Consider the following 15,489-nt stretch of genomic DNA (forward strand, 5'->3'; position numbering starts at 1 on the left):
CTGGTGTTCTTCCTGTAACCCCTAGTTCACACCTCCAACCCGGGTGCCCTTGATCTTCCTGGATAAGTTCCCAACCTTGCAAGAATAGTCAAGTGTTGAAATACTAGCTCCTCCTCCCAGAAGGACTAAGCAAGGGACAACATGTGACTCTTGGAAAGAGCGCCTTATGTGTGGATTGTCATTGTGTTTTTGTGCCAACAGGTCCCTGTACCCAACCTACCTGCCAGCGTTCACGAGGCAGGGAAGTCTGTGGAAAAGGCAGATACAATCTTCTCCCAAGAGAGAGACCCCCGTTTTGCTGAGATGTTTGCAGGCATCGGTGCGTGTAAGTGGCAGACGGTGCTAAGTCATGAGGCTGTGGGTTGCAGTTGCTTTCAGACCATCTGGAGAAAGGGGCAGGAAAGGTGACTTTTGTGTAACTGCCACAGGACATAAGAACCCTGTACAGGAGTCAGGACAGATTCTCTGTATTCCTGTCCTCGCCTCTTACTTCCTCATCACCTCTGACACTCAGCCTCGGGTTGTGGCATCTCATCTTTACAATGTAAAGGGTCAGAGCAATGGAGTCTAATCCATTAGGCAATGCTTTTGTCACCGGTCAGACTTCACCACTGTAACAAAATACCCCCCCCCAAAAAAAACAAAAAGGGAAAGAAGGTTTTTTTGACTCAGAGGAGAAACTTAGAAAAATCACAGAAATTTCAGAACGAATATAAAGATGGCAAGAAAACATGAGTATCGAGGATGATGAGTCAAGATGATAGTCAAGGACTACAGATCGATAAGCCCCAAGTTGACATGCTGTCAAAATTCAACATAACCAGAACACAATGAGATAAACTAGTGAGTCCTCAGGGGTGAGTGATGAAGATGTTTTCGAACCCGAGCAGGGAAGTAGAGTGACAGTGTCACCAGAGATGGACTTCAGAATGTCCCTGTGAGCAGAGGACATAGAGCCTGAACTAGCTATAAATCTCATGAACTTTTAAAAACAGAAAAGCCAAAAAAAAACTATTAACACAGGAAGAAACTGATTTTTAAAAAAAAGCAGAACTCAGAATGCCTTTCCTCATTTTTAACAAATCAGGTAGATAGAAATAATAAAACAGGGAAAGATTTAGAAGACTAGATAATATATATGCATATATATTAAAATGTATATATATGATTGTGTCTACATATACACATACAAACATACATACTTTATAAGTGCTATACCCTACCAAAATCCCAGAACATACATAGAACAATGTGTTTATTATTTGCCACCAAAACACATGAGAAGAAAAGTGACTTGCATACAGTCAGCTTTTGTAGTGCTGGTTGACCTGTCTGTCTGTCTGTCTGTCACTTGTTTTGTGTGGTGCTAAGAATGGAAGAGATAGGCGAGAGCTCTGCCACTCAAGCCACACCACCAGACTTTGTGAATTGTTTATAGACAAGATGGCGCCCTGAGTCTTCTTTACACTGTACGATTTAGCCTTGTCTCCTCCCCTCTCAACTCTTGCTCTTCACGCCCCACCCTCAAGGCCTTGCGATTAGACTGCAGACCGAGCTCCTGCCCCTTAAGGGTGTCCCCATAGATGCACTGTGACAATGGCTTTATGTAGAGCCCCACACAGAGATAGAAGCAGGATACTTGGTTCCTGTGTGGTCTCCCAGCCCCAGGCTACAGCCCATTACTGCTCACACCCACCTGGCAAGCTGGGCTCGGGGAGGGTATACATGCTGCAGTCACTGCCGTGCATCCGGCCTTGATTTCCATCCTTCCCATGTCTTGAGAGTGATTCTGTAGTTGAACATGTAGGCATCACGATACTCTAGGGCAGTGGTTCTCAACCTTCCTAATGCTACAACCCTTTAATACAGTTCCTCATGTTGTGGTGTCACCACACCATAAAATTACTTCATTACTACTTTGTTAATTGTGAGTTTGCTACTGTTATGAATCACGTTATGCAGGATATCAGATATTTAATGTGATACAAATATCTGATACGCAGACTCCATGGAGGGCCAAGACCCACAGGTTGGGAACCACTGCTCTAGGGCCGCAAGTGATGCATCGTGGAGCCAGGGGAGGGGTGCGCTCTGGTTGACACTCTGCTGTCTAGACGCTGCATCCATTCACCGTCCATTTCTGCTTCTCGTGTCACCACCGAGAACACCTTCCTTCTTATGTGAGATCCAGACAGCCTGACCGTGACCAATCCTCTCAGCGCGTCTCTGCAGGTGACCTGCGGGAGCGGTCTTCTCACCTAGCCCGGGTCTGAGTGTTCCCTGTCTCATGAGGTGCCCCGTCTGAGACCCTGGAGGAAAGCCAGGCAATATCGTCCAACTGTCCTGGCCAGTCAGTCCGAGGCGCCCCTCAGCACCTGCTGGTCAGGTCGGGGAGGGGCCACTGGACTGGGATTCAAGTTGGGTCCTCCCTTGATGTCCTGTGACCTGGGACAAGCAGTGCCTTGGTTTCTCTCATCTGTAAAAGTGAAAGCAGATGTGTAAACTGTTCGTTGTTTTTCCCAGCTCAGTAAACATTTTATTCACACTAACACACAGAATCCCCACCCCACAGCCCTGTGAGAGACACTGCAGTCATCTTCCTCTTTCAGGTGGAGAAACTGAGGCAGGGGAGACCTCAAAGAGCATCCCAGGTGACAACTGTGATACAAAAGGCAGAGCTGAGGTCCCAGGTCAGGTAGTTGAGGTTACCCAGGGTGTCCTCACCTCTTGACACATTGTGTACTCCCCTAAGAAACTGGAAGGACAGAATACAATAGTGCCCTCCCCACTCTCAGGGGCTTGCCTTCGGGTGGCTGGGCCCCCCTAGGAGTCAGAAGAGACCACCTAAGAGGGGAAATGCAACGGTGAGGATGAGAACACTATCCGATGTGGACCTCCTGAGTTCCCGTGCCAAGCCTGTAGCCCAAGAGTCGGGGCCTTCACATGCAACTCCTCTGGTTTTCCTAGCGGAGAAGAAGATGATGAGCTCAGCATCAGCATCAGGCAGCCAGCAGATCTACTCCCAAGGAAGTCCATTCCCTGCTGGGCACTCGGGCAAGGCCTTCAGGTAGGTGCCAGGGAGGGGAATGTAGGAAGCAAAACCTGAGTGTCAGCATTGGCTCTGTGAGCTGAACAGGAACCAGCCATTCCTGTGCCGTGGGGTGGAGCCAGGATGGGGACTCTGGTCTGCTGGCTCTGCGCCATCAGCCCCTCCATAGGCACTGGGAGTCAGTGACTCTCAGACACCAAAGATACCAACCAGTCTCTCTAAGATCCTGATGGGGAAAGGGGGTTGGTCTATAGCCAAGATCCAGATAGGGCTTGTTGAGAAAGTAGCCAGAACTGCCCTTTCCTCTGGTTTGCTGAGGCCATGGCCAAGTACAAGGAGAAAAGATGGTCTGTCATATCTGACCCTCAAGGGTCATTCAAGGCACGGAGCCAAGCAGGGTGTCTGAGTATTAGCATCAGGGCATGCGATAGCTTACTGAGGAAGCTTGACATCACCACTGAGGGCCAGGCCTGCCTCAAGTTTCTTCTAGGAAATGCAAGCATGACCCCCGGGAGCACTGCCAAAGACAGACCAGCAGTCCTCAGGGAATGCATCCTCCTGTGTCACACCAGCCACTTCTAAGCTTCCTGGAAGCCTCAGGTATCCCCAGAAACAGCAAGGCAGTGTTTTTCCTACATCCTCGTTGAGCTTGACTCAACTCTGAACAGGGCTTCAGGGACCCTTCAGAGGCCAGGGCTGGGCAGACAAATCCAGTGCCCAGAAACGACATTGGCCACAACAGGACAGGAATCTTTCCTCCTTGCTGTTTTAAGAACAGACTTCCTACATCAGCAGCAGGTGTGACCAGAGGCCCTAGCGGGGCTGGACACAAGGGTCAGCACTTTGTTCCCAAAATCCCAGGCAGAGTTACAGCTGTCCCGCCTTAGTCATCATCCTAGGGAGGGCTGCGCAGACTGAGGAATGTGTTAAAGAAGCTCCACAAGACCACAAGGAACAATGAGAAACTCTCCTCTGAGGGAAAGGGAGACGCAGGGGAAATATGCATATATGATGATGTCCTGGTGAAATCCATTACTTTGGAGCTAGGCGTGGTAGCTGACATCTGTAAATCCAGCACTCAGGGGTCTGAGGCAGAAGAATGCCATGAATGTATGGTCAGGATTAATATAGCTGATTTTAAAAAAGAAACCAAATAAAAAATAAAGTCCTCAACAGGGCATGGCGGCACACAACATGCCTTTTGGCAGAGGCTTTTGGCAGAGGCAGGTGGATCTCTGTGAGTTCTAGGACAGCCAGAGCTATGTAGTAAGAAAGACCCTGTTTCAAACAAACAGACACACAGACAGACAAAAAGGCGGCAACAACAAAAAAGGGAACACCCTCTGAACTGAAACATCCATCTGGGGAAGTGGGAAAGAGCTTCTGTGTCAGGTAAACTCATTTGGGAAGACAGACATGAAGTTTGAACAACCACATTTGCTTTGCAATCTGCAAGGGGTCAAAGAGCATAGGAAAAGGTTGGAATACAATTATTAAGACTGTAGTCTGTAACTGCCTTTCTCTCAAAACCCACTCGAAAACCTAAAATTAGACACGCTCAATACATTCACAGCCCCAGCACAGCCCCGTGGAGATAACAAATAGGACCTGGGGCAGCATGAGTCTCCCCCCAGCCTTTCCCATCTTCAGTGGCCTTACAGTCCACATAGCCTAGAAAACCCCTGGAAGAAGGACCTGGCAGTGGAGTAAGGATGCTGCCACAGCGCCCTCACCAGGCATGCAGAGAGCTAGGCACTGGGACACACACTGCAGGGGCCTAACAAAGGGGCACCAACTGAATCCATCTGAAGGCAGAGGAGGTAAACCAGCAGCTACATACCTGACTGAGGCCCTTTCAGCAGCCTTCCATCCCCAGGGTTGTCTCAGAATTGGAACTGACAGCAGGCAGCCTATATGTGGAGCCCGAAAGCCTCCTCAGTGTCCCAAAGGGACAAATTAACCAGAGCGCGAAGAGCAGGTAGCCCAGAGTCTGATTTGTATTCTGAGACTCACGTCTCTTCTTGGGATGGAATCTTTCATACAGATCTGGGGGGGTGCGGGGAGTGGTGGTGGTGGGAGATGCAAGAGCTGACAGATGCTGGGGGAGAGGGAAGCTGAGAATAGAAGCCCACAGGACCCCAGGCCAGAGACGGCAGGAAGGAGAGCCAGGGCAGCATCTTCTGGCAGACTTAAGAAAGCCGGCCATTCCCTGCGAATAAGCTCTGTCTTCTTCTCCTAGCTCTTCCGTGGTCCATGTGCCTGGAGTGAATGACATCCAGTCCTCCTCCTCAACGGGCCAGAACATATCCCAGATCTCACGGCAACTGAACCAAGGCCAGGTGGCATGGACAGGCAGCCGTCCACCCTTCCCGGGGCAGGTATGAGTAACTATGAGGCATGACCTTGGGTGTCCAGAGTAACAGAACACCCACCACCTGCTTTTTTGGGTCCCAACTCTGAGGGTATGTCAGTGCTCCCAACTAGAACAGCCAGCTCCTTGGGGGTCCTTGCCATCCATGGAGCACTTTGAGAGCTGGGTCACCAACAGTTTTATGCCATGTCTGATGAGCACCTCTTTCTTCTCACAACCTCCCCTTAAAAAAGGGAGGAAGAAGAAGTCAGGTACCCAAAGTTTCTTCAGAAAAAAATAAGCCCCTCCATCACTTTGGAGCTCTGGTAGCCACTCTGCCAAGAGGGCCTGTAAATACCCAACCATATAGCAAATACTTTAAGTTCCCTGGAAGGTACTAGAAAGATAGATCTTACTCAGCTGAGAGGCCTCTGTAAGCTGAACTTGGAGAAACCAGGCCATTAGAGTTCTCAAGATAATGCTAACCAGTTCCATGCCAAGTCTCCAGGGCCAGAATGCTGGTCCCTACATCCTGGGCTCATCCCAGGTCAGTAAAGGCAACCAGGGTCTGCTGTTCCTGAAGGGACCTCAGGGGTGGAGCTCATGGGAGGCTGGTTAGTTGTCCTCTTTCTGTCCTAATCAAAGCAAATCCTACCCCAGCCCAGCAAGACACAGTCATCTGCCTTCGGCATTGGATCAAGCCACCCCTATCCGGCTGACCCTTCTTCCTACAGCCCTCTCTCCAGCCCAGCTGCCTCCTCGCCAAGTGGAACCGCCTACCCGAGTCTTGCCAACAGGACTCCGGGTTTCGGTAGGTAGGGGACGATGGAAAGATTTCTTGTTCTGAGCATCCCATGTCCAGGAGCTGAGCCCTTGGCTTCCAGAATATAGGGCAGGGCCCCAAGCTCTTAAGATATGAGGCAGGGCCCCAAAATGTCTCAGCTCCTCTCCTATCTGGCCACAGTCAAGAGGACCTCAGGTGTCCTAAGTCAGGGAAGCATACACCTTGACCCTGAGGTTCAGTGTTGCTATTTCAAGGCATGATCACTCATTCCTGTGTTGTTATATGGTCCAATTGCTAGTTTAACCCTGCATGACCCAAGGGAGAAACTGTCACATCCCAGAAGTAAAAGATCCTCCATTCTCCATTCAGAAACTCAGAGAAGGCAGGGATAGTTGGTTGGGTCAATGATAGCAGAAAGTTCCCTTTTTGAATATGGGAAGGTGCATTTTATGTTTTTTTTTCTCATTCTGTGGCAAGATACCTGACAAAGGTCACTTCAGGACATATGGCTTATGTTGATTCACAATTTGAGGGTCAGTCCATCATCACAGGGGAAGGGTCACACTGTAGCAGCAGTCAGGAGCCGGGAGATGAATCCCAGAGATCAGCTCACTCTTTCCTACATATTTAGTATTTCCATTGCATTTATTTGTATTTCCCCTGCCCATGGACAGTGGTGCCCCTCAGTCAGGGTGAATCTTCTCAACTCTAAACTCCCTCACACGCATACCCAGATGCTATCAACTGTATAACATCTGTCACACTAGGGGATCCCATCTCATGTGAATGTTTCCATGCTCTGCAAGAAAGGCTCGGGCGATAAAGGTGTCGTGGCTCTGACCGTGTCTGGGGGTTCAGTCTTCTCCCAGTTATTCTTGGTGTATCTGATACATGTCAGTATCTCTCCCAAGGCCAGGGTCACACTCCACAGAAGTGGCTGTCCTGCCAAATTACTTATATGGTACAGTCACTGGGTGACATCCAAGAGCGAAGCACCCAAGGATTTTCCGTGCAGACCCATCACTCTCAAGTGAGCAGGAAACCAAGCCGAAACCTCCCGATTTCACTTGTCAAGTTAAAGGCTTCCATTTAAGTGGCTCACCTGTCAGCCTTACAGGAAGCTGTCCTCTGTAACCCATCATACAGTGTAGTTATGAACTGTCACAACATCTCAAGACTCTTTCCTTTGGAGCCAACAGTCCCCCAAGCCCAAACCTTATTTATGTGTAACACACATGTTCAGCCTTTAAATATCCTTACTGTCTCACCCTGGGTCACTGGTGTGAGAAGCACAGACCCCTCAGTCAACCAGGCCCTCAGCTCTGTTGCAACCTGAGGGCGAGGTCCCCAGTTCCCAAGGTTGTGCCCTTCCTGCTTTCATGCATAGGAACAGTCCCTTTCTCTGAGAGCAGGGCCCCCGACTTGCTGTGATTTATCCAGAGACAGGAAGAGACTGGGCTGACCTGTAGCTCAGGCTAGAGGCAGAGACAACGATACAGTCGAGATAGAGGAGACAGGTAACAGGAAGTAGAGAGACACGCCATGGGTCCAGCAGCCAGATCTTCATGGAGGCCCAGGACGGGCAGGAGAATGGTCACTTACAGGGCCAGGCAAGTCTTCAAGAGAGAGAGTAGCACGCATCCCTGGGAGGACTTAAAAGCATCATGTGACCATGACAAGACAGGTGGGGAGGCTCCTCCCTGTCCCAGCAGTCCACTACCTTTACCCATGTGCATTTGGCCACGCTCTGTGAAGTAATGGCAGGTACTGAAGTGTAAATGAAGGTAGGACCCTTAGTTGAGGTCACTGACCAACTCTGATGAGGCTTCAATCTCAACCTAGTCTGTTGCATGTTGCTAGGTGGTAAGTGTGCCAGCCCTGGGCATTACTAGGTGTTTGCTGGACACTGCCCAGGAGGCTTCCACAGAGCGTTTCACATGTTTGAATTCATTTAGCATTTACCTGTCCGAGAGGGAAAGGTCATTCCTATTCCCATTTCACAAGTCAGAATGGAAGCCCCGGGTCCTAATGGATCAATGGTAGAGCCAAGAAGGGGGTCCCTCTGCTCACAACCCTGTGATTTCTATCCCTTAGGACAGGGAAAAAAGTTTCTACTCCCTTATTCAGGGAGTAGAAATAAGCTGGAAGAGACATCTGCCAACATGCCCCTTGCTTTGTGATAACGAGGAGGGTGGGAGCTCTGTTGGGAAGTATGGAAGGGACACTAAGGCAGAGAAGTTAGGGACTGAGGAATGTGATGTGATTGTGCCCTCAAGGCATCCCTCAGTGATGTCAGAGAGATCTGCAGTGGAGTAGGATGCAGGAGCAGCATGTTTGGAGTCTGGCTCTGAGCATGACCAGGGGAAGACGTGGGAACAAAGCAGAGGGCTGGAGGAGGAGCGAGGGAAGGAGCCCAGCTGGAGGGATGTACCACCATCCCAGGAGGCAGGGGATGCACCACCATCCCAGGAGGCAGCAGAGCCCCCTGGGGCTGAGGAAACCTACATCAATGGAGAATGTTATCTTGAGAAGGTGGCCATGAGTCCCTGCTAATGGAGGCCTTAGCTTCCTGCCCCAGGACTTCAAGAATCAGAGCCCTACTGGGGGTGGGGCAACCTTGGACAAGGTCAGAGGAGAGAGTGTATGGTTAGAAAGAGGACCTGGGAGAGAGGTTTACTATCAACCTCAGGGGTACAAGAGAAAGTAGAGGAGAAATAGAGCAGTCTCCATTAATGGTCAGTTTCATCAATTATTAAAGATGAAACAGTTAAAGCTGCCAGTGCCATGTGCATAATGCAGTGAACACCATGCCTGTGGACATCCAGATACAACCCTGCCTATGGACATCCAGATATAACCCTGCCTGTGGGCATCCAGATATAACCCTGCCTGTGGGCATCCGGGGCACCAGACAGATATGACTCTGGGACTCATCAGGGCACCTACAGCAGCACATTGCAGTATTACAGGGGAAATAGGGTTCCTCCCTCCCTCCCCCCTCCCCTCTTCTCCCTCCCCTCCCTCCTTCCCTTCCTCTCTTCCTTCCTTTCTTTCTTTTTGTCCCCTATGCTGACAGCCATGAAGTTTGCCTGTACATAAAACTATACTTTAGACCATTTCCTTGACACCTACAAAATGGGGCCAGCTATAGGGATTATAATTTAGGTTTTTAATTAACCAATTTTTTTTTCTTTGTTGAGCCTGTAATGGGGCCAGGTAGCATTACAGTAAAGCATTAGCCCCTTCTTTAGATGCCCAGATTTAGCCTTGCTTCAGTTCTCAAGGCTGCATCAAAGTAAAGGTAGCCCTGGGAAACTGGATACAAGTTCCCTATGATGGTCCTTGAAGGCGGGTTTAAAGGAATCCACAAATTCCAAATAAAGGATTAACAGGTATTAGGGGAGCACCCACACAAGGATAGTAAATAATCATAATCGCCAGGGTCTTCCTGCTCCTGAAGATGCAGTCTCTGCCCTTCAGGATGCTCCAATCACAACCCAAGAGAGATCAAGCCAGCCCTCCCTCTTCCTTATAAGAGGTCATGTCCACACACCTGAAGCTCTGCCCTAAGATGTGGCCACCACCCCAAGTCCACTGGCGGTACAAGATGCCACTACGGGTCCTAAGTAGGCAAAGACAAGTCCTAGAGCCTCTGGAGTGAAAAGGGGGTATCCCCTTGCCACTAGAAGCAGCCTCCTTCCAGTCCTCCGGTACCTCTACTGATCATCCTTATGTATGTCTGAGCATAGCCCCAAAGGATCGGGAACACTGATTTGGGTCCCAAATCGCCTTAACCCTTCCAGAGTTTAAACCAACTGCATGCATTGCCTCTCTTGGTAGTAAGTCATAACTGTTGAATGCAAGTTCCTGCTGGAAACATCTCTGGGGTGCTTCTTTTTACCTTTGTAGAATAAGGCCTCTTTACAAGGAAGGAGGAAGAGGGAGGGAGGGAGGGAGGGAGGGAGGGAGGGAGGGAGGGAGGGAGGGAGGGAGGGAGGGAGGGAGGGAAGACTGACAGGCATGCAACTAGTGTGTTACTAGGTTCAGAGAAGAGGCTAGCTTATATGAAAGGTGCTTTTTTGCCTTAAATTGCCATTCAAGGTTAAAAGTGGGAGGAGCCAAATTCTCCCCCACCTTGGATATATTGTTCAAGGGAATTTCTTTCTGCCTCATGAATTATCTGCATATCCACAGGAATAGGGCCCTATAGTAAGTGAACAGAGAAGAGCTGAGAACAGTTACAGTGTAGCTATAGTGTACAGTTAGTTACAGTGTATAGTTCTACACTGAGAGGAGAAAGAACACATTGTCCCAGCCTCCTTCACATTGTATCTCCCCGCTATGGGGTTAGGCATTTAGTTTTTGGACAGAGGCTGTGCCACTGCTCTTACCTCATTCTTACTAACTAGCCCCGTGAGATGGGATCCTAGGCTCCCATTTCCCTGTAGAGAGGAGAAAATAAAGTAAGCTTGTGGACACCAGAACGTAAAGATGGTGGTCACTAAAAGCCTGCTGGGACTAGAGTTACTACTTGCCTTATATCCATCTTTCCCCACCCAGGAGGCATTCTGGGTAGGGTTAGGGCTCTGAGAAAATTATCCTGGGGTCTAGGGAAGTACAGGAAAGAATTGTGATGGTGCCATGTGGGAGTCCTGCCTGGGTCTTTAGTTTCCATGATCCTGGCAGGCACCCTGGAAAGTGAGAAGAAAGAAATGGGGGGGATGGGTCTGGACTGTATGAATGAATGCCTTGTTAGAGAAAAATTTGGAGGTATGTGATCAAGGGACCTACCTAAATTAGGGCTCCTAAGCAACCACACGGGCACTGCCACTTGAGTAGTCACATGGCTGTTGCCATCTTACATCTTGACTGATCACACAAGTAGCCTCTGCCTGTGGCGGAGACGGTTCCACAAGAACACATGCTCACTCATCGTCAGGACATGAGTCCTCAAAGGATCTGTGCTTCTCACAGATTAGGCATGGATGAGTATTGGCAGCTACCTCCCAAGATAAGCCCCAGTTGGCAGCTATGCCAATGCATGATCTTGTTGGCCTCCATTTAAATTCTGCTAATATCCCACAAAGAATGAATAATTTGGGGTATTAAGAACCAAAGCCCAAAAGCTGAGAATTGGGGAAGCATGTTTTCCCTGGTTCTGGAGATACCTAAGTCAACATGGACGATTTCCCAGCCAGGGAGGGTTGTCTTGACTGGTGGAAACCAAGCTTTAGTCCCATTTTTTTCCTTTATTTAAAAAGCACTGAATGAGGTCAGCAGAGATGTGGCAGGAAACAGAAGAACATATAAAATAAGAGTGAGTGACATGTAAACACGAATGTAGGACAGATCTTGTATATTGGTACAAAATTGTATGCACAGAAGAAAGTTGTAGGCAAAAAAAAAAAAGCGTAGACAATATTATAGTCTCAGTTCAAGGTGGGACAGTCCATGCCTTAACACAAAGACATCTCATTTTAACCAGGAACACCAAAGGATGTCACCTGGGTCTTATTTTGATTTCCCTTGTCTTTAGGTCCTTGGTTTTCTAAGCTGCTGATGGAGCAGAAGCTCCTGAGACCTGGGGGTAGGAGAGGGATGCACATCCAGCATGTATCTGAGTTGCTACTTTGGTAGCACATGAAAGAACTGGGAGGGAGAAAATGCTGTGTAACATGGACATCCTAGCTCCACATGAGGATAGTATGGGCTGAGACCAGAGGCTCCGTGATCCTCTGTGTTGGCAAACGTTGAAGTTCCTCAGAAAGCACGCTGTTAAAAACAGTTGACTTTGCCGGGTGGTGATGGCGCATCACCCAGCACTCAGGAAGCAGAGGCAGGGGGATCTCTGTGAGTTCAAGACCAGCCTGGTCTACGAAAGCTAGTTCCAGGACAGCCTCCAAAACCACAAAGAAACCCTGTCTCGAAAAACCCAGAAAACAAAAACAAACAGTTGACTTTGATTTCAGGTTCCATCTGCCTTACGTGGCACCTCTGTATCCAGTAAAAAAGCAACTGCCTGGAGACCTTGAGATCATGCACCCAGCTGGTCAAAGGCAGTGTTAATGCCCTCTGTTTTAGTCAGGGGTCTGTGTACCCAATTCTGCTAGGCTACTTGAATTTATTTCTCTCTTCCTTGCCATCCATACCTCCCTGGCTCTGAGGGAATGGCACTGGTAATGCAAATAGATAGTCCTGACACCCTGGGAGAAAAGGGGAGTTAAATTTAGTGCCATTTACATTCCACCATGTGATCATTGGCCACAGACACATGGGAAAACAATCCAAAAGAGAAAGACAGTACTCGTGCCCTTCATGTCTGGCTCTTGTCCACAAGGGAGAGAACCTGGAAAGGAAGGAAGGAGAGATGTATTTTCCTATAAAGGCAGAGTACCAGGGTAAGATGGAAAGAGAAGCCTTGAGGTCAAATCTTCCCAACAGGAATCTAAGCCATAGGGTAACCACCCGGGCAGAGGCGGGTGTACCAGAATGAGCTTACCTAAATCTTGGAATATGGTCACCCGTCATGTTCCCAGAGGAGTGGCTTTAAAGTCTGTTTGTGTTCACCACATGTCACTGGAGAATCTAGTTCCCTTTTTGTGGGTTCTTAGTCTTCTTCATAAAATTATTTAAAAGCTGACTAAGAATGAAGCTTGAGAATCATTTTATTAGAATTTAGAAAAAAAAACTACAGAGAAAGCAAACTGTAGATCCTGGCATCTCTCAAGAGGAGGGAGAAGGAAGAAATCCATGCCTTTGATTAAGGTCAGCAATGGAGGTCTGCAAGCAGGGTCTCAAGGGAAACAGTGAGAAAGTCCAGAGTATCAGTTCAAGCACACTTAGGGGGTTGGATAGTATTCAAAGAAGAAAGGATGAATTACACTTCTTGAGTTAGAATTTAGAAAGTCAGGCAGGCTTAACAGTAAATATCTGTTAAATAACTGTATGAAGGCTTCTAGAGGGTGTAATTACATTGTTACAATTATTCCTCCCATCTCTTTAGCATATCCCCAAAAGAATCAGCTTTCCTGAGGGTAATCACCTGGCCAGGCTATTGATGGGCCCAATTGATGCCAAGCCCTTCCCAGCTTATTTCTGGAAACATGACTAGGATAGTGAGAGGATGAAGAAAAGACAGGCATACATACAGGAAAACTGGTATTCAGTACTCTGATAGAGCATACCTACTAGGCAGCAGCCCAGAACTTGAGCATGTTATGTACAGCATGAAGGAGAGGTTATCTAGACGTGGTACATCTCTGCACCCACTTGCACAGCAGAAACTGGGTCCAGTTCAGTATCTCAAAGGTGGGCAACAAGGGCTACATTTAGAGCTAAGAGAAAACATGTTAGTAACTGTCAGGGAGTGTACAACCTGAATTTCCAAATTGTTTAATCGCTCTGTCTCAAACTAGTTATTGATGTATAGCGTTTCTCATAGAAACATAGGAAGACAGGCCCACAGCTTGCTCAGAGAGCATAGTGTGAGATGCAGAAGCAAGCAGGGATTCCCTCCCCCCTTGCTCCACCATTGCTCCTATATGCCCTGAATTGTATAGCAGCATGTTTCCAGAGACAGCGGCTTGGCAAGCACCAACACGTTCACGTCCTGCATTTTGCATCTGCTTTTCCATTTTAGACTGAGGTAGTTCCAGCAACTCAATCATGATGATGCAAGTCCAGACAGGTAAAAACAGATCAAACCAGCAGGTGACAGCAGAAGACACCAGTGCCCCCTCAGCAAGCCTCTTTTGGAAAGCACCAGGAATTCCCTCCCTACCACACGCTCCACCCAGTCTGGGCTGAGTGGAGGCTGGAGGAAAATGGACTATCATTCCAGAAACATCTGAAGCTTCTTCCACTGAGAAATAGGATGCACAGCGAGGGAAGGGAGATGCAAACCCACTTTTTCCTCCCCCGATCTTGCCCCCCAAATTCTCATCCATGCACATATTTAATCTACAAATTTTGAGGAATTATAGACATACCTGACCCCATTAATCAATGTTGAAAGGTGAGCTCACTGCCAGATTGCTGAAAACTTTGTGGTCCTTGTCTGATCAGCTCAGTAGGGTAGGTAGGAGGCAGCTGCCTCCATTAGGACACAGTCGCTTTTACCCAGCAGGATTTCTCAGCTTTTACACTGCTGATAGGTTAGTCTAATCCCCACAGGGGTAGGATGTCTGCTTACTAAGGATGTTTATCCATCTCCCTGTATGTTTATCTGCCTGTATCCTGCTGTTTGTGAGAATGAGAAGTGCCAGCAGTTCCCTTCACCAAGAACCATTAAGCTAAAGCCAACAGGGCTGAACATACTGAACGGCTGCATAGGACTTCACAGGAATTTTTAGGGCAATTTCTACTCAGTGCAGCCTCCCAGAAGAAATGATAGCAAGTAAGAACGAAGTATAGCATTAAACTTCAATCAAAAAGATGCAAGAAGCTGGGCGTTGGTGGCACACGCCTTTAATCCCAGCACTTGGGAGGCAGAGACAGGCAGATCTTTGTGAGTTCGAGACCAGCCTGGTCTACAAGAGCTAGTTCCAGGACAGCCTCCAAAGCCACAGAGAAACCCTGTCTCGAAAAACCAAAAAATAAAAATAAATAAAATAAAAAGATGCAAGACTGGTCCCTCAGGACCAGAGACTGCCCAGGGTCTGCCAAGTTCACCCTGCTGCTGCAGATGGCAAGTATGGTACCCTTACCCTAGACACCAGGCCTTGCAAAAAGCTGACCCATCTATCCAGCTGCCTCAGTTTTGCTCGGGAAGCTGGGAAATGGATGGCAGTATGGCTGGAACCCAGTGCAAGGCTTTGAACTGTACACATGGCTTTTGGAATAATGACCTAATAAGTGTGTTGGAGACCACTGGGTTATTCCGGAAAGAGTACTTTTATGAATACCTTAGGAAAAGGCCACATGCAACTCCTGCTGACCATCTGCTGTGCAGGTTGGTAGGGTTTAAGCAAAGGACCCACAGTGCTCCCTCAGTCAGGGGAGGTCATGCTGAAGATCCTGCTCGGTTTTTTAGTTAAAGAAGTTACTAGTCCATTTACTAGTCTCCCTTCCCGTGGCTAGCACACTCGCCTTTCATTCAGGTCACACTGTCTTCCTCCAGGAAGACTCTGGTTTAGGTGGGACCTGCTCTTATGCCCCATAGCAGCCTGTGTTCCCCCTTAGAAGAGCACTCAATTGTACTGACCTCTGAACACTAAGTCACTGATTTCAGCACACTAAGTCTCCAGCACTACCCGCTGTCTTAGACTTAAGCTGTATTTATCAAATGAATGAAGGTGGACTTCCATG

At 48.4% G+C, this 15,489-nt stretch overlaps 1 protein-coding gene and 1 long non-coding RNA gene across 10 annotated transcripts in view; one reads left to right on the plus strand and one right to left on the minus strand.

The window, feature by feature from the left end:
• The window catches only part of Arnt2 (aryl hydrocarbon receptor nuclear translocator 2), a 148,849-nt gene that overhangs the window by 126,709 nt on the left and 6,651 nt on the right, over window positions 1-15,489 (plus strand). For 8 of the 9 annotated variants that reach the window (XM_005077855.4, XM_013118935.3, XM_013118934.3 and 5 more), the window contains exons 14-17: window positions 202-325; window positions 2,968-3,067; window positions 5,289-5,427; window positions 6,060-6,210. In XM_005077855.4, the coding sequence (XP_005077912.1) occupies window positions 202-325; window positions 2,968-3,067; window positions 5,289-5,427; window positions 6,060-6,210 (514 nt within the window). The remainder of the gene's footprint in view (window positions 1-201; window positions 326-2,967; window positions 3,068-5,288; window positions 5,428-6,059; window positions 6,211-15,489) is intronic. The other variant, XM_040729044.1, reaches the window with a different exon arrangement.
• On the minus strand, window positions 248-14,339 carry LOC121133157. The gene is made up of 3 exons (XR_005869924.1): window positions 14,172-14,339; window positions 1,697-2,476; window positions 248-383 (listed from the first exon to the last, which is right to left on the minus strand). It is a non-coding gene; the product is annotated as an uncharacterized LOC121133157 (long non-coding RNA).

Source organism: Mesocricetus auratus, unplaced genomic scaffold (genome assembly GCF_017639785.1).
Source record: "Mesocricetus auratus isolate SY011 unplaced genomic scaffold, BCM_Maur_2.0 Super-Scaffold_4256, whole genome shotgun sequence".
Classification (NCBI taxonomy): Eukaryota; Metazoa; Chordata; class Mammalia; order Rodentia; family Cricetidae; genus Mesocricetus; species Mesocricetus auratus.